General features: G+C 43.0%; 1 protein-coding gene across 1 annotated transcript in view; it reads right to left on the bottom strand.

The window, feature by feature from the left end:
- Positions 1–27,021, bottom strand: part of csmd2 (CUB and Sushi multiple domains 2) — a 1,720,603-nt gene that overhangs the window by 461,741 nt on the left and 1,231,841 nt on the right. Inside the window, exons 13-14 of the mRNA XM_080211135.1 lie at positions 8,380–8,562; positions 4,207–4,533 (exon numbers count right to left, since the gene is read on the bottom strand). Of these exons, the coding sequence (XP_080067261.1) occupies positions 4,207–4,533; positions 8,380–8,562 (510 nt within the window). The remainder of the gene's footprint in view (positions 1–4,206; positions 4,534–8,379; positions 8,563–27,021) is intronic.

The following is a 27,021-nucleotide window of genomic DNA, read 5'->3' as shown; positions in this document are numbered from 1 at the left end:
GCAGCACATCACACACGGTCGGGAGGCATAGTGGTTAGCACTGCTGCTTCACAGCATCAGGGGCCCGGGTTCCATTCCCGGCTTGGGCCACTGTCTGAGTGGAGTGTGCAAGTTCTCCCCGTGTCTGCATGGGTTTCCTCCTGGTGCTCCGGTGCCCCTCACAGTCCGAAAGACATGCTGGTTAGGTGCATTGGCCATGCTAAATTCTCTCTCAGCGTACCTCAGCACCAGAGAGTGGCAACTAGGGGATTCTCACAGTAATTTTATTGCAGTGTTAATGTAAGCCTACTTGTGATACTGATAAATAATAAATAAACTTTCAACTTCACGCATGCTGCATTTATGCATTAAGCCACAGAGGAAGTTTCATTGGCATAAACTGTTTAGTTTGGATGGTTTGCCCTTTTGAAGAGGCTTTCTGAACTTGCAAAATCAGCTGTTAGCACCAACAGCAAGTTTAAAAAAAGGACACAAACACTCTTGTGGCTTAATCGCAGCCCAATTAAGAAGCACACACCACATTCTGAGACTGCAGCTCTGAGTGACTGTCAGGATGAATTTTCCTCATGGCCACCATGGCACTCTGTCACAAAATCTAGCCTGACACATAGCAATGAAAAATTGAAGAAATCACAGTATGATTCGCCACTATGGAATTAGCTGACTGTATGGACTATGGAAACCCTCCACATATGGAAAATAAATAATTTTAGTGTACATTCTGCAATTACCACACAGAATTTTATAAAGGCGCCTCTCTCACAGATGTGGCATTGTTGCATTCTTCTCTTGTGAGATGCTGTTTTTGTGACATTTGCCATTTCGTTCATTGCCTGATGCAAACTTTATTCAGTACCTTTTTTTAAATGGCATGACGTATCATTCTCATGAAATGACAGCCCTTTCACAGGAAGCCAAGTTTGCTTCTTTCAGGTCTTGAAGGAGAAATCCACTTCAGTTTGATATGTACATCAGAGGCACATGCTGCAAATGAGTTTCCTTGCTTTGTTTTCTCACACAGACTGTGAGGCGAATTTTCCCATTCCGCCTGCCACAGGAACTGCTGTGGGAAAGAGGCGGACCATAGAAAGGTCCATTGACTTCGGGCGGGACTTCCCGGTTTCAGGGTGAGTGTGGCTGGAAAATCCTGCCCTGTATCTACATTGGCCACTGCCATTGTCCAGCATACTGCTGATCACTGAGTAACAAGCCTGCCTAAATCATATGGATTTTTCGTTTCTCTGTTTTGGTTTAATCACTTGAATTTTCCATACTCAAGCTTGGTGTTAAAATAAAGAGTTGCATTTACATAGCACCTTTTATAGCCACTGTATGAATCATGACCAATGGAGAACTTCGGAAGTGCAGTCATTATTGTAGTTTAAGAGTGACAACAGTTAATATACACTCAGCAAGCCCCAGCAAACAACAACATAATAGCAACTAGACAATCTGCTTTTGCGATGGTGATTGTGGATTAAATACTGGCAAGGACACCAGGGAATAGTACCAATTTTCTGTTAGAAGAATGTCTTTAGTGGCACAATGGCATAGCAGTTAGCACTGCTACCTCACAACGCCAGGGACCAGAGTTCAATTCCAGCCTCGAGTGACCGACTGTTTGGAGTTTGCACGCTTTCCTTCTGTTTGTGTGAGTTTCCTCCAGGTGCTTGGGTTTCCTTCCACAGTCTAAAGACGTACACGTAAGGTTGATTGGCCATGCTAAAATACATGTCAGGGAGATTAGTAGGGTTAATGCTTGGAGTTACAGGGATAGGGCCAGAGTGGGATTTTATACTTAGCAGAGGAGGCAAATAGGGCCTTCATCTAATGTCTCATCTGAAAAGCAGCACCTAAGATAGTGCACTACCCCTTTACAGGGAGCTTTGATTTTTGTGTTCTAGCCAGGAGTGGGTTTGTACCTTGAGTCTGATGACTGAAGGGTGAAGGTGATGCCAAGTGAGCCACAGCTGACACCAAGTGAAATCAAAATCCAAGCCTGGGTGCCAGAGAAGCTGAGAAATGGGCCAAGGGTGGAGGAGGAAAAACACATTGTTAAGATGGCGGCATGGGCTCGTTGGGCCTGTTTCCCGTGCTGTGTTGTTCTTTGTTAAATTGGAGACAGTTGGGGTCTGGGGTTGTTGAGAGGTGTGGTGGGGAGGTAGAGTGTGAGTGTCATGTGGAAAATAACCTCATATACATGGATGGTGTCATCGAGGGACAAGAAGTAAATGATGAAAGAAAGGGGAGTAAGGATTGGTCATTAAGGAATTTCAAGAATCTCTTAATGGAGCCAATCAAAAGACAACTGGCTACTTAATCATTTTCTATTAAACTACACAGTACAAATCTTTTACTGTCCTATTGTATTATGTTTGCATTATTTCTCAGTGTTAGCTATACCCGCCAATTTGGGATCAGTTGCAAAATGTTGCTTTGTGAGGATATTGTGCCTTTAAGAAATGTAACTGTCAGGTTTCTTGTGTAGGATCTGTTTAAACAGTTTTATTTCATTATCATTGATGTTCGGTCTATAATCGACATCCTGTATTGATACTGCAGCAGCATAATTGATCTAAATTGCTACAATGTTTGTTTAAATCTGAATGAATGCAGTGTTGTTATTTGTGAGATATCCCCTGGGGTTTTGCAGAGTAGGACTTGATACGGTTGATTGACAGATAGGGTTACATGAGAAGGTGGAACTAGGCGTACACAGAGAATTCAAGGGTAAATGCCACTTTTGAGTTGGGAGAGCGCAGCGCCTCTGCATAGTATAGAGTATGGAGACGAAGATCTTCCAGAGACTAGGCTTACTTCTGAAGCATTGCTGCTTCTCTGGAAACTGCTGTCCTGATCTCTGTCCAGAAGAGTTAAAAGGCTAGAAATTTAACACCAAATGAAAATGCTTGTTTTTTGTACGGAATAACTCTGATGAAGGGTGTCTGTCTGTGGAGATCTGGCTTTAAATTGGAATAACATAGATTGATAGCTATTCAGAATGATACTTTGTCATGTTTATGTATTTTAATTGGTAAAAGTTTTTTTTACTGTGCTGTGTTCTTCAATAAAATTTGTTTTGATAAAAGCTTCCCGGTGGATCAATGGAATCATACCTGGAGCAAAACACGTTATGTTCACCCTACTGTCAAAATCAAGTGCAAAGGTTGGGGTCTAAGCTAACTATTATATACTTTGGGGTTTTTGGCCTGGTCTCTAACCCGATTGAGTTACTTATTTTTAAGACCAGATCATGAATGTAAATTAAGAAAAACAGTGGTTCTTGCATGAATCTTTAAAGAACACCACCCTCACCAACTTCTCCCATTTGCTTCATAAGACAATTCATGAGCATATTTAAATCAGCCTCTCACTCCTACAGTAGGGGTCTTGATTTCAGTTACATGATGCCATGCGATTTTCCAGGGTTCAGACAAACCACCAGTGAAATAAAAGGTGGAACGACTGGCTCTGGGGGAATTTATAAAACTCCTTAACAGGCAATCCTTGACCTCCTTTCTGCTGATCATGACCTCTTTCTTTCCCCCTGCCATGACAGTTGACCTCAGACCCAATCAGCAGCTTGCTTCCCTCCCAGTTGCTGATGGATTTTCCCTTTTCCAGACATGAATTTGAATTTGGTGCCAAGGCATGGGAATCTCCAGCAACAGCAAATTAAATCAGCAAGCAGGGTCAACAGCCAATTGCACTGAAGTATTCTCACAGAAAGCAAACCAGGAAGTAAAATACACTGATTACCCTTCACTTTTTAATGCCACCCATCAAAAGCAAAATAAAGAGTGGAACATTGGAGTTTCCTATTAGCCTGTCAATTTCACTGGCCATCAAAGAGGAAATCAAACTACAAAATTGTAATGGGCCTTGCCTTTAAATTCAGCAGACCTCCATGGTGCTGTGCTTGTGGGTACTTTGACCAATTTTGGCCTTCCTCGCCCTCTTGCTATCTTCCCATTAATATCAGGACTTCAGCTCAGCATTGCGTATGCTTGCTTTTTCAAGCAAGTGACTCCATTCATCAACATCTGAGAGGGGCAAATGGTACTGATTGCTTCACTTTGATGAACATTGTTATTCTTACACACCTGTTGTGATAGATTTCTCCAATCGATTTTCATGTAACGTGCTCAAGTGAGATGCCTGGAGGACAAAGAAAGGGAAGGAAAAAGATGGATGACTCCTACTTACTTGTGAAAGTGATGTTAAATCCTCGAGCAGCTGTGGAGTGATCCGTCAGGAATTCTAACCGCGCTACGTGGCCACTGCTGGTCAAGGGAGAAGGGACTTTGTTTCCAGAGTAAGTTCCCAAGACGGGCGACTCAGGGTTTAACCCATCCTTCACAGAGACAAAGTCAAACTGTGGCTCAACGTCAAAATCATTAAAGGCCAAGTGAATCCTGCTTTCCTGCTTCGCAATAATCAGCCATACACAATGCATATGGTTGCCGTAATCCTCTGGGTAGTTGGGGGATAGCAGAACACCAGATGGAGTTGTAAAATTGAAGAAGCACGAGACTGAAAATAGAATAAAATATTAGAGTAATTTAATACTGAACTACAAAGGGCACTTAAATGAATGCATAATGAGACTTTGGAGAATACATGTGCATTTTCATACAACAATTGAGGATCTTAGCTGCCACTTGCTAAATAGCAAACTGCTAAGCCAAGGATTGATTGGATTAAAATTGTTATTGTCATGTACACTGAAATATTCAGTCAGCTGAAATGAGATGACAGCTGGCAGCCAGTGATGTTTGAGCAGGGGAAAAAAACACTAAAAATAAATATGTCATGGCAATTTTCTACTCCATGCAAAGTAGTTACATTTCAGAGTCTGCTGTGCAGAGTAAATGGCTTTAAAGTTCATCAGGTCCATTAATGCTTGTCACCATTTACCAAGACCACTTGGAATCACACAAGACCTCGCCACCTCCCAGGTCATAGAATCTCTGCAGTGCAGAAAGAGGCCATTTAGCCCATTGAGCCTGCACAAACCATAATCCCACCCAGGCTCTATCCCCATAACCTGGTGCATTTATCCTGCTAATCTCCCTGAGAGTCAGGGACAATTTAGCACAGCCAATCAATCTAACCCGCACATTTTTGGAGTGTGGGAGGTAACCCACAGACACGGGGAGAATGTGTAAAGTCTACACAGTCACTCGAGGCTGGAATTGAACCCGGGTCCCTGACGCTAACCACTGTGCCACCATGACACCTATGATTGCTCACAGGTGCAATTCCAAATATTTCTTTTACAGATATATCCCCACCTCTAAACCTTCTCCCTTTTTCTTTTTATTCTTGGAAAAAATAAACACCCTGTCACTGCTCCCACTCCCTCGTTTGCACCCACAAAACCCTGTATCACTTATCTAGTCAGTCACAAACCACCACTGCATTTGGTTAATTTGCTCAATGACCACTTTGCCACCAACTTTTAATAACCCTCCTCCCACCTAATTCTATATTCTTCCAAGGTCCTCCACCATGACTACTTCCCTTAATACTCAGTTCTAAGCCCCATTCTGAGACACATATAACAAAAACCACAGGTCTCTTAGCTAAGTCTCATCAGTATCATTCACAAGCATGGAGTTAGCTGGCCCTTGTATACCACCAGGTTGTATGTCTCTGCCACTGACTCTTAAGATTGCATTAAGTTTTCATTCTGCTTGAGTGATATCAATTTCTTGATGACACAATATTTTGTACTGATCAGCATCAGCAAAACTGCAACTTTTCCGAAGTTTTCCTGGCTCCAACTCCAGTAGCTTCAATGCTTCTGAGATATTATTAAATTACAGAGCAACTCAAATCCTTTTAAAAATGCCACTGAAATGGCACTGTAGTCATTTTGAGTACATTACATTGAAATCATCTTGAACTTCATATCAAGCTACTTCAACTGACAGGTACAGACAGTTTCAGACTCTGTGCAGGGACTCAGTGATACAGTGCAGTAGAAACTACCCTAATTTTCAAAATATAGCATGCTCACCAATATAGTATGTGCCCAGAATTTCATGAATGAAAAGTCAAGATTGATTTATAACCAGTATGGTTCTAGACATTTATCATGCGAAGGTCAAAATGCCATTATTCCTGGGAACATGACAGAGCTATTGCAAGTGACAGTCATCATGTGTGACAGGGGTGGGGAATGGGGGGGTGGGGGTGAGGCCTGTTTAAAAGTGTCACATCCCTGGCAGATTTCTGCACTGCCTGCCTCTTACATATTTCATTGTCTAATGTACCAATCCAGACCACAAGTATCAAAGTTGTCATTGCATTGAAGGTTTTGGTTGACATCTATTGTTAATGATGCTGGACAGCCATAGACTCATGAAGGAAGAAGGGGAAACCATTCAGTCTGTTGTGTGGGATTTTCCAGCCGCGCTTGCCTCAAAACTGGAAAATCCTGCCCGCGTTAGATCCTGCCTGCTACAATTCCCAGGCTTTATGTCTCGGCCACTGACTCTGAAGATTGCATTCTTTTTTCATTCTGCCTGAGTGAAATCAATTTCTTGGTGACATAATATTTTATACTGATCAGCATCAGCAACACTGCAGCCATTTTGTTGAGTCCTTTCCAATGTTTTCCTGGCTCCAGTAGCTTCAATGCTTCTGAAACATTATTAAATGACACAGGGACTCAAATCTTTTTAAAAGCGCGAGACAGGCAAACTCCCCCCACCAACACCACACCGCCCCCGCTTTGTGCCTGTGTGGATTCTCCAAAGAGCAATCCAGCCAATTCTATTCCCCACTTTATTTCCCCAGCCCCACAAGTGTATTCACTCACACTATCCAATATCCTTTCAAAATCATTTATCTCTCTGTTTCCAACCCCTGCAAGAAATGAAGTTCCAGGTCTAACATAAACATTACAAAGCCCTTCCTTACAATCCTCCTTCATTGCTTGTCCAAAACCTGAAAAGTGTCTCCCCTCCATTTTGTAGCATCAGTTAATACGAGCAGCTTTTCTTTGTCTACCTTGTCTAAACCTGTCATGGTCTTGTACATCTCTATCAGATCTCCCCTCAACCTCCTTTGCTCCAAACTTTTCCAAACAAACTAGCCTGAAGTCACCTATCTCTAGAACCATTCTGTAAATCTCTGCTGTATCCTCACTCAGACTCTTCTATCCTTTGTCAAGTGTGGTGTCCATGATTGAATGCAATATTGAATGATCGAAGTTCAGAATAATTATCCCTCAGTTATCTTTTGAAGGATGAAAGCCTTGCAATGCCCGAATGGTTTGCCTTGGAGGACAGATAACTTCATGTTGATCCTGAAAGAAATACTGCAGGGCACATTGTTCAACCCTCTTGCAAGTAGCAATATTATTTTGAAGGCTCCCAGTTTTCTTGTCAGGCTTTCCATCTTCCTGCCCTGAGATCAGCCAAGACTCACCACCCTGGTTTCATAGCTGGGATTCTCCAGTGCTGCTGAAAGTGAGTGGAATTTTGGTTGGAATGCCAAATTCCCATTCATACTTGCAGCGGGGCACAGATAAGATCAGAGAATCCCATCTTCAGTCTCTGGCAGAGAATCTGAGATTTAGGCCAAATTCCTCTATGAACCGTATAAAAAGGCCTTTGCGAGGGACAGATAGTTAATCTCAAACAGGATCCAATGCATTCCCCAGGAAGTCCAGGCACGGACACTAAAAAATGACACGTGAAGTCATTAGCACTGCTATCTCGTAGCTCCAGGGACCCAGGTTCGATTCCTGGTTTGGGTCACTGTCTGTGAGGAGTTTGCACGTTCTCCCCGTGTCTGTGTGGGTTTCCTCTGGGTGCTCCGGTTTCCTCCCACACTCCAAAGACGTGCAGGTTAGGTGGAAGGGCCATCCTAAATCGATCTTTATTGTCAGGGGGATTAGCAGGGTAAATGTGTGGGGTTACAGGGATAGGGCCCGTGTGGGAGCGTTATTGGTACAGGCTCAATGGGCCAAATGGCCTCCTTCTGCACTGCAGGGAGCCTGTGAATCTATGGATTCCATGATCACCATGTATAATATCCGCCTTAACTTCCAGATCAATTCTTAACAGAAAACATACACATCATATTCAGAAAATTAAGCTAGCCTTTCACAAAATCTCATTCCAAGTGTTTTTGGTCAATTGCTCATTTTTAGTTCGCTGCCATCCTTGAAGAATACAAAACAGATTCAACTCTGACGATTCAGTCGAGGTCAGGAGCAGGCAGGGAACAAAATGAAGTTGAAATTTACATTGCCAACACACATAGAGGTCAAAGCAAGAACATATATTTTATTCATACACACACACACCATTCAATAATTCTAATAACTAGAAAAGAAAGACAATTTGATTGTTTCAGACTACTTACAGACGCAGCTTGGTTTCTTGGCTGACCATTGGTTATTCTTCTGGCAGGTAATGGACTTTTGGCCAACAAGTTCAAAAGCAGGCAAGCACTCAAATCTCAAAACGTCACCATGAAGGAATTTATTGCCCTCTCGCCTCCCATGGGCTGGAGTTCCAGGGTCGCTGCAGGTTCCCTGTTCTATCTCTGAAAGTAAAATGAGAAAAACGTATTTACATGGAAGAAGTCATTGTAGGGTCATATTCAAGACAATTTAAAATTGGCATCTTGGTTTAAGTTAGGCCCTGACTACAAAACGGAGATGCTTCAATATCCTCCACCCTATGCTCACAATCTACCCGAGGGTGACCTGATTCCCAGTCTATAACACAAGAAGATAAGATTCATTTGTTAGGACCACAATCTCTCTCCTTCTCTCCCCTTCAAGCAGAAAATCTCAGTGGGCCAAAAACAGTTGGTGAGGACATCAGGATGAGATTTTTAAATTTGCAATTGTCCTCATTATACCAAGACATCTGGCCTTCTGAATATATTATAACTTCATTCACAAGGAATTGGCCGGATTTCAGCTCGTGGACAAGAAAGCGATGCGCAGGATATTGGCAGTTACACCAAGCAATTTCACCTCAACTTTCTGCTGAATTGCATGAAGCCACAGAGAAACCTGACACTGCAGCTTGAATCTATGCCACTCAGCAGGAATGGCTAGCATTTGAAAGTGGGGAGCACGATCCTTCTCATTTATTAGAAAATACTGAAGTTCGTTAACATCTGGCTGCTCCTGACAACCAGCAGGGTGCACTTATCCTAATTGATCCCAAGATGATGGGATGAATCCAGCAAAACACTGATTCAGGTAAACCTTGTTACCCTATAATTAGAACTTCAGTTATACATGACTCTGATTTTATATTTGGAATAAATTGTGGCTCTTTATTGAATGGCAGAATGTGCAACACAGAGACAGACCATTTGACTCATCAAATATACACGGCTGTCATATAGCACCGGTGTATATTCGGTGACTCAAATGTACCTGTTTCTCGAACGTCATGGGTTCGAATTGCCCTCCCTTGCTGGTGAGCCAGGCTTTTTTTAAATAGCTCGCTTTTTTCCAGGTAGTTATCCAATTTCTTTTTACCAAATTTGTGAGGGGGTTGGGGGAGTCGGAGATTCTCCTAGCCTGCCGCGCTGTGCTGCTCTAGCAAGGCAGTAGGCTGGGAGATCTAAACGGAGGCCAGAAATCGTCATGGAGCTGAATAAATTGTGCAAATGGCCATTAGCACAGCATTAGTGGGCCCGGGACTGAAGTCTCTGGGCCTGCGAGGGCTCCCCCGCCCCCATCCTCCAGTCTGGAATGTTTCACTCCAGTGGGGTTTATAACATCTCTCCACTAGCAGGGAGCAGGCGGCCTGATCCCACTGGAGTGGAGGGGGGCAAAAAGGTTGGGGTGACAGGGCTTCCACCACCATTGCTGTCTTGGAAATACCAGCCTGGCCTCCTGGCAAAGATGTGGAGATGCCAGTAAGAAGTCTGACAACACCAGGTTTAAGTCCAACCAATTTATTTGATAGTAAACTCACAAGCTTTCGGGGTTTGCCCCTTCGTCAGGTGAATGGAGACTTGGCAAAGGGGCAAACCCCGAAAGCTTGTGAGTCCCCTGGCAAAGTCCAGTGGGTCCCTTGGCATTGCCCACCAGGCATCGGGCAGTGCCAAGAGGGCCAGACTGGGGAGGCGGGACCTAATTGGGAGAGGGCGATCAGTGGGGGGACTGACTGAGAGGGGATGGGATGGAGGAGATTGAGTCAAATTGTGTCGAGGGGTGAGTTGGGGCCTGGCCTGCACACGTCTGGGAAGCCTGCGGTGTGGGATCACGGTGCTGGCCAGTGAACAGCAGGTCAGCAGTGTGGGGTTACTGCACACGTGCAGATCTCGGTGGTGACAGATCAGTGCATGCACAGTGAAGCACTCAATGCTATGCTATCGGCCTCTCCAGCGAGAAGTGGCCCCACCCACTGATTTTTAGCATGATTCATGCTTGGGCACACAATGATGCCCAGTGAGTTTGGGAGATTCATTTTGAAAATCCTGCTAAAAAGATGAGCGAGATTTACTCCAGTTTTTACATGAGTTTGGCACTTAGAAATCTTTTGGGAGAATCCCGCCTGTGAACTTTGCTTCTGTTGATCTCTCAGGGCAGTTGGGAGAGCAAACAAAACGTTGGAATGTAAAACCAGATCCGCTGTCCTCAGGAAAGCAACACTGATGTATAACAGACTAAAAGAGAAAGGCAACTTCCAGTGGAAACAAAAAATCAAATAGAAGCCTTGTGGTGCCTCAATCTTCAGGTTGTTGAACTGTGAAGAGAGGCTACACTATGAAAATCTGCTCTGCTTAACCTAAAATAAAGAATGCATAAAGACAGGAGATATGATCCGACTTCAATCTAAATATGCCCTTTTTTTATTAATTCGTGGAACATACGGATCTTTCTGGAGAAACGAAAGAAAAATACTGGAGAGTGAGATTTAGATGAAAATCTTCCATTTCTGCCTCCTGCTCTTAACTTAATTATTCATGAACACTTTACGATCCCATAGAGACCGATAACAATTTTATTAAGGTACTTGAATTCCAAGTGATCAACTTAAAGGAATTTCATGACTAGATTTCAAGTTTTTTTTACTGTAACAAACAAACTGAAAGCAACATGGATTAATATTACCTAATAGGCACCTAATAGTCCAAATTACACAAAAGATAATTTTAATGTTTTAATGTGACACATAACCCCATGCCACATGCACGTACTTTACAGCACATGCTCCACAGGATCATAGTCTTTACGGGAAACAGTCCTGTTAAAGACCAGTTCAGAAACTCCAAGGTATTTAATGAAGTCAGCCTAGACTCAGTCTACCCCAACCATTTTTGTTTTTGGCATTAGTGAGAGGACAAGTTGTTTCACTCAGGGGGTGATTCTATTGACTCACCACGAAGCTTTTATCAAAACAAACTTTATTTAACAATAAAGTTTAACTAAACAAAAAAAGAACGAGCATAACTTTTAAAAACTGAAATACTTAAACATGACAAGATTTTTTTTTAGCTGCCAGCCAATCTCTATTAGTTCCAATTTAAGCAATATTCCTTATAGATGTGGTGCTAAGATACAAGGTGGTGAGTGTCAAGAACAAGCTGCCAGAGGTAGTAGTCAAGGCGGGTACAATTTTGTCTTTTAAAAAGCACTTAGACAGTTACATGGGTAAGATGGGTATAGAGGGATATGGGCCAAATACAAAAAAATTGGGACTAGCTTTGGGGTTTAAAAAAAAGACAGCATGGGCCTGTTTCCATGCTGTATACCTCTATGACTCGATGTAAACTTCTCCTTAAAATCAGTTGGCAAACAACAGGTTTACGTGCTGGTAAGCAGGCTGCTTGTGCACAAGCCTCTAGAACCCCTCTGGATTTTCAAGAGATCCCAGACTTCAATCTCCAGAGAGAAAGAATAGCTGCTGCTCTTTGCAAATCCAAGCAGAACTGCTTGCTTGTTTTCCTCTGTAAGCCTAGCTCCCTCCATTAGCATACTACGTGCTCTTGTCAATCAACCTAATTGAATGCGACGCTGAATCCCCAAGTAACAGCCCAAAAAAATAAACAAAACTACATTGACTCAAATTGAGACAAACACTCCAATAACTAGAAGCAATTATTCTTCTTCATTCTCAGCAGGTGAAATGCCTGAAGCAGACAAATCGGCACCATAGTCAGAGATGAAATTTAAAACATTCAATTCACAAGGAACATGATATAAATACGTGTCTCAAAAGGATTGTCACAGTCCACAGTCATTCCTAGCTTCCAGTGGGATTCCCTTTGTCCATTTCACCAAGTCATAATGTTAAGTGGCTGCTGGAAGATGCTTCCTCCAGTTATTAAAGAGATCTGAACTGTCTGCCGGTAGCAAGGCCCACTCCAGTAATTTTTCCTCTGGGCCTCACAAGGGCAAACCTTCTAGAGTCTTTGGAGTTCCACAGAAAGCATCTCTTCAACCAGAGACTGAATCTTCCCTCTCGCATGCTGCCTGGAAGTTCACAGAGGACTCACAGCCTTTTCCTCTCTGCTCACCACATCAGCTTTTCTGTGAGACCTTTCTCATAGAATTTAACATTGAGATAGTGGAGGACAGGGAGGCAACATTGGGCAATGCGCAAGGAGTCACACATAAATGGGACTTAGGATATGGTCAGCAGGGTTAAAGTTCAAAATTAGTGCCTTACAAGTAGGCTTACATTAACATTGCAATGAAGATCTTGTGAAAATCTCCTAGTTGTCATATTCCGACGCCTGTTTGGGTACACTGAGGGAGGATTTGCCATAGCTGGTGTGCCTAACCAGCATGCCCTTCGGACTGTGGAAGGAAACCAGAGCATCCGGAGGAAACCCACGCAGACATGGGCAGAACATGCAGACTCTGCACAGTCACCCAAGCTGGGAATCAAACCCAGGACCCTGGCGCTAACCACTATGCCACCATGCTGCCCCAGTTTTGGATAAGTTTTAGTTCATGACAGGTGGAAAAATATCAATAGTCAAGTCCAGAGGAAACAAAAGCACAGGTCAGGGTTTCAGAAGCAGATGAGCTAAGGGGGGGCGGGGGGGGGGGGGGGGGGGGGAGTCATTAGGGTAAAGCACTCTGAAAGAGCTGGTGCCTTCAGTAAATCTAATGGCTATTCTTCTTTTATCTTTGCACCTCAGAGGCAAAACTTCAAAGGGAAAAGATTTAAGGAACTTATTCTTATTTAATATTATAATTATAGACCTGCTTCTTCAGAATGTTACCCCTTTAGTTAAAAAGCAATGGGTGTCACGGCAGACTTGGATTGACTTTCACATATCTTCGAATTGAATGTCCATCTTCCTTGACCCTCTCTTACCTGTCTTTGGAGGGGTGGAAAGGATGCATTTAAAATTATCCACAAAAACTCAAAGAATAGCGTCAAAATTGTAGTGTTAGATCAGAAATATAATGGAGTGAGCTGTCAAGAAGACTGTTCAGCTGAGTTTTAAATAAGCTACCACTTATGTGTTTTTAGTAATGTTAGCCAAACGATTCTAGCAGCAGACTTTTCTCCAGAAAACAGATTATCCCTAGATTTACAGCCATTGAATTCTGGTCTTGGGTCACTGCGTAGAGTTAGGGCAGTATAGTGGCACAGTGGTGAACAAAGTTGTGCAGGTAAGATTGATTAGCTATTGTCCCTTACCATCAGCGTGACTAGCAGGGTTAATATGTGGGGTTAAGGGAATAGGGCCTGCAAGGGATTGTTGATGGTGCTGGCTCAATGGGCCAAATGGCCTCCTTCTTCACTGTAAGGATTCTATATTTCTATAAAATTAATAGCAAGCTACATCCAAAGAAACTTGCACAAGAGATTTAAAGGTGAATAGAGCACCCTATTACATATCTCATGCTGTTCGAGTTCACATTTGGCACCCACTCGGAAGATTTATCATCTTCCTTTTGCCCTGGCCACACATTCCTCATCCAATCAATTAATTGTTTTGGTTTGCAAATATTTCCAATTTTGAGAAATTGCTTTAATCAACGCTGAGAGGAATCACTCATCACATCCCATGCTGGAATGTTGTTCACCCCAATTTTCCACATTATTCTTCTACCATGTGTTATGAAGTTGTCATAGAAAAGGTTAAAAATGTGTTTGGCAAATGTAAAAAGTGAAAAGAAATGCCAAAATGAAAAGAAGAAATCAGAAATCATTAAAGCTCTTTAAAAAACAGGTCTCTGTGTGTGGATTTTAAACTGCAGAGTGCAGGCTGCAGGAGCCAATTTTTGCCCATTGTTTGAAGCTTGGCAGTCAGTCAGTGTTCCAACCTAACAAAAACATTGGACCAATGCATTTAAAGCAAGCACACAGAGGCACAGAACCAATGGAATTCAAACCTGGGAGTTGTTGACTGCCTCCGGCCATTCAGATTGCAGGAATGCTGTGAGGAAATCCCAGGTATATAAACCCGGGCAAGAGGGGGTAACTGTTAGAGTATGCTCACCACCTCTTGTGTCAGGAGGAGTGTCGGCAAGGCTCTCATGTAAATTCTGCAGTTTCATGTACATCTTTATAAGGCCATTCTCAGAATAGAGAGAGATACCAACTCAGAAAGTGTTCCAGAAGTGAGCATCATTGAAGGAAGATCATATTTCCAAAGACACCTGTTTTGTATTTTGCTTGAGAGTGATTAAATTCTGTAATGATTTATTTTAATGAGTCTTGTATATTCAAACAACATTCTATTGGGATTTTATTCAGTTTGTTAATTGTTTTAGTAAGTTTGTCAGCAGTTTAAAAAATAAAGTTCTGTTAATTTTTCATGAGACTGTTAGATCCTGCTTTAATTTACCAAAACCAAAAGCTTCCCACTACCTCACACACACTCATACAAGATTATGAGGCAAGATATGTCCCTTTGAACGGTTCCAAAAATCGAACAGAGGGAAAAATCATCTCTGCGTCGTAACGCGTGACAACATGTAATCAGGGAGATCCAATGGCTTTGATCTTCCAATGTGGCTTGAAGTCAACAGAGCTTTGGCTGGTCCATCAAAGTTTCCATCCTGCCCATGGTGGGAATTGCCACAAGCGGACAGAAAATGTGCTAGACCAGCCAAAGGCTGGAAAATACTAGCTAATGTAACAGCTTTCATGTCCACATTCTTCAGAAAGCAATATCTCTGTCCCAGTGTTATAAGGTTGTAGTTTGGAGACCAAGCTCAAAAACCTGTGTATGCAATGCAGGCTGATATTGCAGTGCAGTATTGAGGAAGAACTACATTGTCAGAGGTACCATCCTTTGAATGAAAAGGATCTCCCTTCTCTTGTTCCAAATGTACATTAAAGATGCAGAGCACATGGTTTCTCATTAATTAATGCTAAAGAAAAACACTGATCCACTGGTCAATTCTCACTGCTGTTTGCAGTATATGCAGAGTGAAAAAAAATCTGAATTTTACTAACATAAATCACTGCAGTTTAATGACTTTGAGATGTTTTGGGAAGTTGCTGGAGGATGATAAGGCTCGATATAATCACAATCCAGGAACTTAGTGGAAGACAAGCCCCTATCTACATCAATAGGTTGAGAGCTTCAAGTTTTCAGTGTCCAGATGACAAACAATTTGTCCTGGTCCTCCCATTCTGACACTATAGTTAAGAAAGCCAACCAACACCTCTACTTTCTCAGTAGAGTAAGGAAATTTTGGATGGTAACTACGACTCTCACCAACTTCTACAGATGCACCATAGAAAGCATTCTTTTCAGTTGTGTCACAGCTTGATGTATCCTACTCCTCCCAAGCCCACAATAAACTACAAAGGATCATGAATGAAGCCTGGTCTTTCACTCATGCCAGCCTCCCACCCATTGACACTGTCTACATTCCCACTGCCTTGGCAAAGCAGCCAGCATAATCAAGGACCCCACGCACCCCAGACATACTCTCTTCCATCTTCTTCCATCCAGAAAGAGATAAGAAATTCTGAGCTCAAGAAGAGCTTTGTCTCTGCTGCCATAAGACTTTTGAATGGAGCTACCTCGCATTAACTTGACCTTTCTTTAAACCCTAGCTATGACTGTAACATTACATTTTGCAGTCTCTCCTTTCTTTCTCTATGTACGGTCTGCTTTGTCTGTATCACGCACAAAACAATATTTTTCACCATATACCAACACGTGACAACAATAAATCAAATCAATTTTTTTTCAGAAACTAACTTACCCTAAGAAGTCTTATTGCCTTGAACATGATAGGCTGCTTCAATTATGTGTTAACAGACAAAACAGGATGAAAAGCCAAAAAGTAATTAGCAGACTGGATTAACGATTAGAGGCGACACAGTGGCAAAGCAGTCAGCACTACTGCCTCACAGCGCCAGCGATCCAGATTCGATTCCTGGCTTGAGTCACTGTCTGTGTGGTGTTTGCACATTCTACTTGTGTCTGTGTGGGTTTCCTCCAGGTGCTCTAGTTTTCTCCCGTAGTCTGAAAGACATGTTGGTTAGGTGCATTGACCTAACAGGCGTCAGAGTCTGGCAACTTGGGGAATTTCACAGTAACTTCATTTCAATGTTAATATAATTCTACTTGTGACTAATAAACTTAAAAACTTCAATTAGCAAATGTTTATGTTTACCTAGATAATTTGAATCATAGAATCCTACAGTGCAGAAGGCAGCCATTCAGCTCATCAAGTCTGCACGGACAACAATCCCACCCAGGCCTTATCCCCATAACCGCATGCATTTGCCCTACTGAGTCCCCTGACACTAAGGGGCAATTTAGCACGGCCAATTCACCAAATCTGCACATCTTTGGACTGTGGGAGAAAACTGGAGCACACGGAGGAAACGCACACAGTCACAGGGAGAATGTGCAGACTCCACACGACCGGGAATTGAACTGGGTCCTTGGTGCTGTGAGGCTGCAGTGCGAACCATTGTGCTACTGTGCTGCCCGAGTTGGGGGCATTTGGAGTTGGGGAACAAATGTAGTGTGTCAAAATTTGTAGATGACACTCAGATAAGTGGCAGAGCCAAGTATGCAGGGGTCGCTGAGAGTCTGCAAAGGGATATAGATAGTTTGAGTGGGCAAGGGTCTGGCAGATGGAGTACAATGTTGGTAAATGTGAGATCATCCATTTTGGTAAGAAAACAGCAAAATGGATTATTATGTAAATGGCAAAAAATTGCAGTAAACTGCTGTGCAGAGGAACCATGAATCACAAAATATTGGTTTGCAGGTGCGGCAGGTAATTAAGAAGGCAAATGGAATTTTGTCTTTCCTTGCTCAAGGGATGGAGTTTAAAAACAGTGAGGTTATGTTGCAGCTGTATAAGGTGCTGGTGAGGCCACACCTGGAGTACTGTGTACAGTTTTGGTCTCCTTACTTGAAAAAGGATATACTGGCACTGGAGGGGCTGCAGAGGAGATTCACTAGGTCGATTCCTGAGTTGAGAGGGTTGGCTTATGAGGAGAGATTGAGTAGACTGGAGCTATAATTATTGGAATTCAGAAGAATGAGGGGAGATTGATAGAAACATACAAGATTATGGAAGAACAGGTAAGATTGAAGCAGGGAAGTTGTTTCTACTGGTGGGTGAAACTCGAACTAGGGAGCATGGCCTCAAAATAAGGGGGAGCAGATTTAGGACTGATTTGAGGAGGAACTTTTCCACATAAAGGGTTGTGAATCTGTGAAATTCCCCACCCAGTGAAGCAGTTGAGGCTACCTCTTTGAATGTTTTTAAGGCAAGGATAGATAAATTTTTGAACAGTAAAGGAATTAAGGATCATGGTGAGAGGGTGGGGCTGAGTCCACAAAAAGATCAACCATGATCTTATTGAATGGCGGAGTAGGCTCAAGGGGTCAGATGGCCTACTTCTGCTCCTAGTTCTTCTGTTCTTAGGTTCTTAGACACATGGGAACACCATCAACTGCAAGCTATCCTCCAATTCGCTCAACATCCTGATTTGGAAATATATCGTTATTCTTTCACTGTCACTGGGTCAAAATCCTGCAACTTCCTGCCTCACCATAATCTGGGTATACCTACATAGACTGCAATGGTTCAAGAAGTCAGCTCACCGTCACTGTCTCAAGGGAAACTTGGCATGGTAATAAATGCTGGCCTCGCCAGCGAAGTCCACATTCCATAAATTATTTTGAAAAAAATCTTCCCACTGTTGCAAAATGGTGACTCATCAGAAACTGAAAAATTGGACATCACACAAGCAATCTGACAATTCAAAGGGAGTGGAGGAGGCATGTTGTAGTGGACAGCTAAAGCTAGATGTCATCAATGTACGTGTGGAAACTGATCTCAAGTCATTTCTTAAATCAGGAAGGGGGAGGGGGAGAAGGACAGATCCTTATGGAATATGACATGTGATGATGGAGGTTCAGGAAGATAAGCCATTACAGAAGATACTCTGGCTATGATCAGATAGATAAAAGTGTGGAATTAAGTGAAGCACTCTCACAAACTGCACAACTCAGCGAAGGTGATTGGATGAGCATGGTGTGATTGACCATGTCAAGGACTGCGGAGAGACAAGTAGAGCTGCTCACAGGTACAGAAGATGCTGGCTGGGATTCTCCGGCCGTTCATGTCAGTGGGATTTCTTGGTCCTGCTGAAGTGAAGGAGATTTGGCTGAACGCCAAATTCTTTGTCCTTGCTTGCAGCAGTGGCGGGGCATAAACAGCCGAAGAATTACAGCCGCTATTTTTAACTTTGATTCCAAAGTGTTGGAGCAGTGAAAGAAGCATCTGATGTGAAAATTATGATGCTACTTTAGGGGTGGCACAGTGGCACAGAGGTTAGCGCTGCTGCCTCACAGCACCAGAGACCTGATTGAATTCCAGCCTCCGGGTGCAGTTTGCATATTCTCCTCGTATCTGTGTAGGTTTCCTCTGGGTGCTCCAGTTTCCTCCCTCAGTCCAAAGACGTGCAGGTTAAATTAATTGCCATGCTAAGGTGTCAGAGGTGTTTGGGGGAGACGGGGGGTGGTGGTGGTGGTGGGCAGGGTGCTAGCAGATTAATTATGTGGCATTACAGAATAAGAACCTGGGTGGAATGGTGCAGGGTCAATGGGCCAAATGACTTCCTTCAGCACTGTAGTGATTCTAAACAGAAAACACCACTGTAAACACCAGAGTAAATAGCAATTTCATTATGGAATCTGCCTTCTTACATCGTCTGCTAATAATTAAAGTGAATGCATTAAATTGAAGTGACCTTTGTTGTTAATGGCACAAAAGAAAAAAAATGATCAATCAGTTCCTAATAGACCAAAATATTGCGTGCCCTTATAATTGCTTTATTAACTTGTGCATAAATAACATAATTAAATATTATAACAACCACATGGCATAAACACAAACAGGAATGTCAGTTCCCATCATGGATGAGAAAAGTAGTAGATTAAAAATTCTGGCAACATATTCACTTTAACTTCAATCCACTCTTGGATTGCCAAAACCTTTCTTTCAATTTCACCCCTTTAAGCTGCTGTCTACATTAAAAATAAAGGCTTGGGGAGGACAAAGATAACCGTCTACGTTTGTGCCACACTTTATCTGACCTCAGTTCAGGGTCCTGTTCAGGGCTGGACATTTCAGACAACCCAACATTCCTCAGAACGATGTGAACACTTTCTTCGCTGCTGGAAGGTATGTGTGACAGTCGCTTGGATTGATACACTCCCAAATCTTCTCGAATCCATCTCTGGTCAGTGTGCGTCTCCCTGACAATATAGTTAACATCAGAAACTATGGCTGGAACTTTCTGACCTTGACAGCGGCCAGGAATTTCCAGTCCCGCTGCAGTAAATGGAGTTTTGGCTCAGCGCCAAAATCTCCATTCTCACCAGCAGTGGTGGCGGGGTGTCCGACATTGGAGAATTTCAGCCATGTAAAATTTCTACGCATTGTGTACAACTTGTGGAGAAGAGATGCTGTAAATGGCTTGTGACATTTTGTGTGCTGACTCTAAAACATTTAACCATCAGCTGTGGAAAACTTTTCTGTTTATACTCTGAATGGCACTTGTACTCACAGCACTGACTTCACGTAAAAATCATCTTTAAAAAGTAAAAATGTAACTTGATAAAAATAAATGAAAATATAAGTTCTTTTTTAATTCATTTGTGGGACACAGGTATCACTGAGCAGCATTTATTGCCCATGCCTAGTTGCCCTCGAGAAGGTGGTGGTGAGCTGCTTTCTTGAAACACTGCAGTCCACATACACTTGTGCTACTGAGTGTTGGTGGTGGAAGGAATGGATGTTTGTAGGTGTGATGCCAATCAGGTGGGCTATTTTATCCTGGATGTGTCAAGCTTCTTGAGTGTTATTGGAGCTGCATCCATCCAGGAAGCGGGGAGTATTCCATCACACTCTTGACTAGTGCCTTGTAGATGGTGGATAGGCTTTGGGGAGTCAGGTGGTGAGTTACTCGCCACAGTATTCCTATCCTCTGACCTCCTCTTGTAGCCTCTGTGTTTATGTGGTGAGTCCAGTTGAATTTCTGGTCAATGGTAACCCCAAGGATGTTAACAATGGGGGATTCAGTTGAATGTCAAGGGATGGTGGTTAGAATGTCTGTTATTGGTGATGCTCATTGCCTGGCTTGTGCGTAGTGTGAATTATTACTTGCCACTTGTCAGCCCAAGCCTGGATTTTATCCAGATCTTGTTGCATTTGAACATGGACTGCTTCAATATCTGAGGAGTCGCAGATGATGCTGAACATTGTGCAATCATCGATGAACATCCCCACTTCTGACCTTATGATGGAGGGAAGGTCATTGATGCAACAGCTGAAGATTGTTGAACCTCGGACACCACCTTGAGGGCCTCCTGCAGAGATGTCCTGGAACTGAGATGACTGACCCTCCACAATCACAACCACCTTCCTATATACCAGGTACAACTCCAACCAGCGGAGAGTTTTCCCCCGATGCCCATTGATTTGTGGCCTTTGTTTAATGATTCAAATGATTTCTGCAGAAAGTGATGGTCTTCTTGGTGTGTTTTGGCCACTTCATGTGCTGAGAAGGGGATTTGAATTTCCATCTATGGCACTCCATATCCACATTAAATCTGATTTTATGTATTATCTCATCTTCAAATCTTACAGCAATTGTAGAATTGGAAAGTCTGGTTTTAGGGTCAAGACAGTAAAAAGTCTGACAACACCAGGTTTTAGTCCAACCAATTTATTTGATAGTAAACGCACAAGCTTTCGGGTTAGTCCCTTCGTCAGGTGAATGGAGAGTTCTGGCCTCAGACAGAGCATATAAAGCACAGACAGTTTACAGATTACTGATTAGAATGTGAATCTTTACACCCAACCAGCTGTTCAAGTCTTGAAGTGGCTGACAATGTGAGTGGAAGGAGCACTGATCACAGGTTAAAGAGATGTGTATTGTCTCCAGACAGTACAGTGAGTGAGGTTTTGCAAACCCAGGCAAGTGTTGGGGGTTACAGATAGTGTGACATGAACCCAAGATCCCTGTTGAGACCGTCCTCATGTGCGCGGAACTTGGCTATCAGTCTCTGTTCAGCGACTCTGCGCTGTCGTGTGTCGTGAAGGCCGCCTTGGAGAATGCTTACCCGAAGGTCAGAGGCTGAATGCCCATGACCACTGAAGTGTTCGCCAACAGGAAGGGAACAGTCTTGCCTGGTGACTGTCGAGCGATATTGGGTTCACGTCACACTATCTGTAACCCCCAACACTTGCCTGGGTTTGCAAAACCTCACTTACTGTACTGTCTGGAGACAATACACATCTCTTTAACCTGTGATCAGTGCTCCTTCCAATCACATTGTCAGCCACTTCAAGACTTGAACAGCTGGTTAGGTGTAAAGATTCACATTCTAATCAGTAATCTGTAAACTGTCTGTGCTTTATATGCTCTGTCTGAGGCCAGAACTCTCCATTCACCTGACGAAGGGACTAACCCGAAAGCTTGTGCGTTTACTATCAAATAAATCGGTTGGACTAAAACCTGGTGTTGTCAGACTTTTTACTGTGTTTACCCCAGTCCAACGCCGGCACATCCACATCATGACTACTTTAGGGTCAAGCACATGCAAACATGTCTGCGGTGCACACACTCAACTGAGGGTGCGTGGAAAAATTAAACAAAGAAAGCTTTAAATTAGCATATTAGCTCCAGTCCATGTTCCCTATCCTGTAAGTGACCCCGATTTAAACAGTGGTACTCACTGTTTAAATGACGCTCTTGAAGGTCCTTAAGTGTTGAAATGGCAGCATCTACTCTGGAATGAGTAGAAGGCGGCGAGAAGGAGTACGTCTAGGGTGCATGAGGTCTTTTGTTATGCTGGTAGCTCTCCCACGGCAGCAGGAAGTATAGACAGTGTCAATGGATGGGAGCCTAGTTTGAGTGTTGGACTGGGCTTCATTCATGACCCAGAGAGAATGCTTTTGATGGTGCATTTGTAGAAGTTGGTGAGAGTTGTCGCAGACATGCCAAATTTCCTTCGTCTCCTGAGAAAATAGAGACACTGGTGCGCTTATTTAACAATAGTATCTGCATGGAGGGACCAGGATAGGTTGTTGGTGATCTGGACACCTAAAAACTTGAAGCTTTTGACCATTTCTACTTTGTCCCCATTTATGTAGACAGGGGCATGTTCCTAACTGTGCTTCCTGAAGTCAATGACAATCTCCTTCATTTTGTTGACATTGGGGAAGAGATTATTGTCATCACACCAGTTCATCAGGTTCTCTATCTTTTTCCTATTGTGTGTCTCGTCATTGTTTGAGACCCGACCCACAATGATGGTATCATCAGCAAACTTGAAAATTGAGTTGGAGGGGAATTTGGCTACACAGTCATGGGTCTATGAATACAGTAACGGGCTGAGGACACAGCCTTGTGGAGTACCGGTATTGAGGATGATCATGGAGGTGTTGTTGCCTATCCTTACTGACTGTGGTCTGTGAGTGAGGAAGACTAGGATCCAGTTGCAGAGGGAGGAGCCAAGCCCCAGGACACAGAGTTTGGAGATGATTCTGGTAGGAATAATGTATTGTTGCTTGGTGTACACGGCACAGAAGATAGTCAACAAAAGAGATTGATCCCACACTGTCAGATATTTCAGAACAGGTATGCATCAAGCTGTGCGCTGATTGGTATATGTTACACAGACAGCATACCAGGCTGAGGACTGATAGCTGTATATGCCGTGAAAAACAATGTTTTGTACTCTGCACTAATGAAGAGATCATCCAAATGCAAGTCTGAACCAACAAAACATTTCCATTGCATCGCTTAAGAAGAATCCCAAGGTATTCTCATTAAATCAGTGAAACAATGGTATTCTGTAGGTTGTGTTCAATTGTTCAATGTTTAATTTTGTGTGTTTGTTGACTATCTTCTGTGCCGTGTACACCTGGCAACAGTACAGGTGCGGTTATGAAGGGAAAATAATGTAAATAAGCTGGAGCCTGCAGATGTTTTTAAAAGTTTTTGTAATAAACTTTTATTCACACGTACAGCCTGATATGTGTCATCTCTGCACATCATCCAGGTATGACACACAGTGTATAGGCCTGAATTTTCACATCCAGGATGGGGTTCTCGAGTCAGGATAATTCCCAACTCCACAAACCTGACCTGGGAGAAAGTTCCCCAGAAGGTTGGATTTTTGGCCTGGGCAGTAGCGGAAGGTATCAGAGGCTGGAAATGGCTGGGTATAAAGGCAGGATGGATGGAAGATCAGTACATCAGGACTGTGTCAATGTTTTTCTTCTTTAAGAAAACACAAACAGCTCAGCATTCCTCATTCCATCTAACCACCCCACACATTCTCCCTGCCCCAGATATGCCAACCCACACCACCTCAAGCCTCCCGATTCACCCCAATGGCTCCTTATACACTTCATGTCATGTTTTGCCACCCATTCCCCATGACCCCTTATACACTCCATGCCAACTTTGCCAAAAAACACACTTATGCCTTAGATAACTCCCTACACCAATCATGTACCCTTCCTCTGTCCCAATGCCAAATTTGTATTATTCAATATCCCCTGTCTCCCACCCTTTCCCTTAAATCTACCATATCAACTCATCCAGTATCTACCCTGGGTAGACCTCAGGGTTCATGCTGAGATGAGACAAAACAATGTTCTTAATTTTTTTTGAAGAAAACACACTAATTGTACAAAAAAAATTAGTTACATTTAACACCCTTTAATAGTTTCCCAAAAGAAGCACTGAAAATAATCATCCAAACTACAACATTGCAAATATTTGGAGTTGCCAATCAAACTGTAAAATGACATGCACCCCACTGTGATAATGAAAGGTTACAAAATCAATCATGCAGCAACCTTCAGGCTTATATCAATGGCAGGGTTAAAGAGCAAGTAGAGTTCTAAAAAAAATTACATGGAGTATTTTTTTCTCAAATCTTTGAAGGATAAGAGCTTTGAATGCCTTAACAGCTCAATAGCTCCTTTTGACAGCTTTGTGGTTGTTGGCTCTGTTGTCTGTTTAAATAAGATTGAGCAATTTTATACACATTCATGTGTACTTATTAACAATCTTAAGGGGTACCTCATGTCTCCCAAAAGGCAGCTGACCTCCCCCAAAGCTGTCCTGCAACAAAATTCAAAGAAGTTACTTCATCGCTCCAAACCGACACCCAAACAACTTTCCCAAATAACTTGGGAAACTTTGGACCCTCTCCTACTAGACCCCACCAGAAAAAAACAAGATCAGACTGAGGAAGCTTCATTGTAATGTGTGTAGTTGTCTCCATGAACATTGATTGCACATATTAGAACCAGCCCCTATTTTTCCTTTGCTGTGTTCAGGAGCGGGACTTCTGGATCCAGCCTCCAAACCTGTTTTTGTGTTGGCAGAGCGCCTTTTTGGTCTTTATGAATATTCAGACCATAGAACATAGTGATTAAATGAAGCCATTAAACATCTGCAACCACATCACTCCGATCTGTTCATGGTGCAAAACTCCCCCCATATCGACATGAGAATGAAAACGGTAATGGTTATTTGAAATTGATGTGGCATGAAGTAAAAACAAGGACGAATGCTGAAATAAACACTCGTGACCTTCGAAGCGAAGCAGAGGAGAATAAACTCAAGTGGAGTCTGGTGGAAAATGAAAATAGCCAGTATCATAAAATTCCCACAGTGCAGAAGGAGGCCATTCATCCCACTGAGTCTGCACTGACTCAGCATCCGAACCAGGCGCACCGCCCACCCTATCCCCATCACCCCACACACTTTTCCTGGCTGACTCACCATCTTGGGAGACTAAGGGGCAAATTTATCACGGCCAATTCACCTAACCCACACATCCTTGGCACTCTGGGAGGAAACTGGAGCACCTGGAGGAAACCCACACAGACACTGGGAGAATGTGCAAACTCCACTCATACGGAGACCCGAGGCCGGACTTAAACCTGGGTTCCTGGCGCTGTGAGACAGCAGCGCCAACCATTGTGCCACCCTGCCACTCCACCTTTCAAACAAGCCTGCAGTCATTTGGGCTGCCAGCAATGTCTTAAATATGCACAATGTAAAAACTGGCAGATAGCAAACAAGGCAGCTCGAAGTAGTTCAAGGACAGGAAAGCAGTTTCGATCTTTTCCTTTGTCGAGGGTAGCGTTTGCCATTAGAGGGTTTTGTGGCCTATAAAGCGTTGTTTTTGAATTGGAGGGAGCGCTCTTATCAATATTTTGAGTAGCTGAAACCAGCCAGAGAAGGAGCAAACCAGCTGATAGCATTTTTTAAAAACCCTGCCAATGTTAAACACAAGTACATGACACACGGGCTGTAATGATTCAAAAATCATCATCTTCTCAAAGAAAATAAATGCTAGCCATGCTGGTGACATCCACATCCCAAGAATGCACAAATAAAAAGTATTTTTTTCAGTGAAGCTGAAGGTACGCGCTTCAAAGATACTACTGGTACCACTTAGATCTGAGTCTTGGCAAAATAGAGTAAGGTGGGGCTACTTCACAGTCCTAACTGAATCACAACAGTGTTACAGGAAGATGCTGGCTGCATGAACACATCGCTTTAGCCTCCATGTGCAAAATTAAAAACTACTTCACAAAGATGAACAATTTAGGTGGAAAAATCTTAGCCTTTTGTTTTTTTTTTAAGCCCTTGTTTTAAATTTTGAAAAGGTAAACAACATGTTTTAAGCCAGATTGGTTTATCTGAGGTACAGACTGAGGAACAGGAGACGCTATTCAGCCCATCGCGTCTGCCACACCATTTAGTACGATCGTGGCTGATTGGACACTTCAATGTCTTTTCGACCCACTCTCGCCAAACCCCTTTACGTTATCCGTGATCGGAATTCTCTCGATCCCTGTTTAAACACAATAACTGAGCTTCCGCAAGCCTGTGGGACCAAGAATTCCAAAGGTTGACAAGCCGGCTGAAACTGAAGGTGCGCCAGGTTAATGGCTCTAACCCTTCTGGTTGCAATCAGCTCCCTGATGCTTCTGAGCACAGTAATGGTTCAACGCTAATTTGTACTTTGACATCTTCAGCGCTCGCTTCCAAAATCAAGAACGCTCTTGAAAAAAAATCACAAGTAAAAAAAGATTTAAGTTGAAGTTTATTTATTAGTGTCACAAGTCGGCTTACATTAACACTACAATGAAGTTACTGTGAAAATCCCCTAGTCGCCACACTCCAGCGCCAATTCAGGTACACTGAGGGAGAATGTAGCATGGCCAATGCGCCTAACCAGCATGTCTTTCAGACTGTGGGAGGAAACCCATGGGAAGAACGGGCAGACTCCACTCGGAGAGTGATCCAAGCTGGCACCGAACCTGGCGCTGTGAGGCAGCAGTGCTTTTTTGTTAATTATGTTCCAGAAGGAATCAAAATGAGAAACTTGCTATTTGACAGGCTGTCAAGTAATCCTTATTTAAATAATTCTTCAGAACTCACCCTGGCAACAAGGACTGAAACAGTGAACCCCTGCGACCCTTAATGTGTGTCACATCACACAATGAAAGCCAGTTGGGAGTTATGCTGATTAGCCTCTGTA

The sequence above is a fragment of the Carcharhinus amblyrhynchos genome, chromosome 24, assembly GCF_965287045.1.
Source record: "Carcharhinus amblyrhynchos chromosome 24, sCarAmb.v2.hapA, whole genome shotgun sequence".
Lineage (NCBI taxonomy): Eukaryota > Metazoa > Chordata > Chondrichthyes > Carcharhiniformes > Carcharhinidae > Carcharhinus > Carcharhinus amblyrhynchos.
The sequence above is the reverse complement of the archived record's forward strand: the minus strand, read 5'-3'. Positions and strand labels throughout refer to the sequence as shown.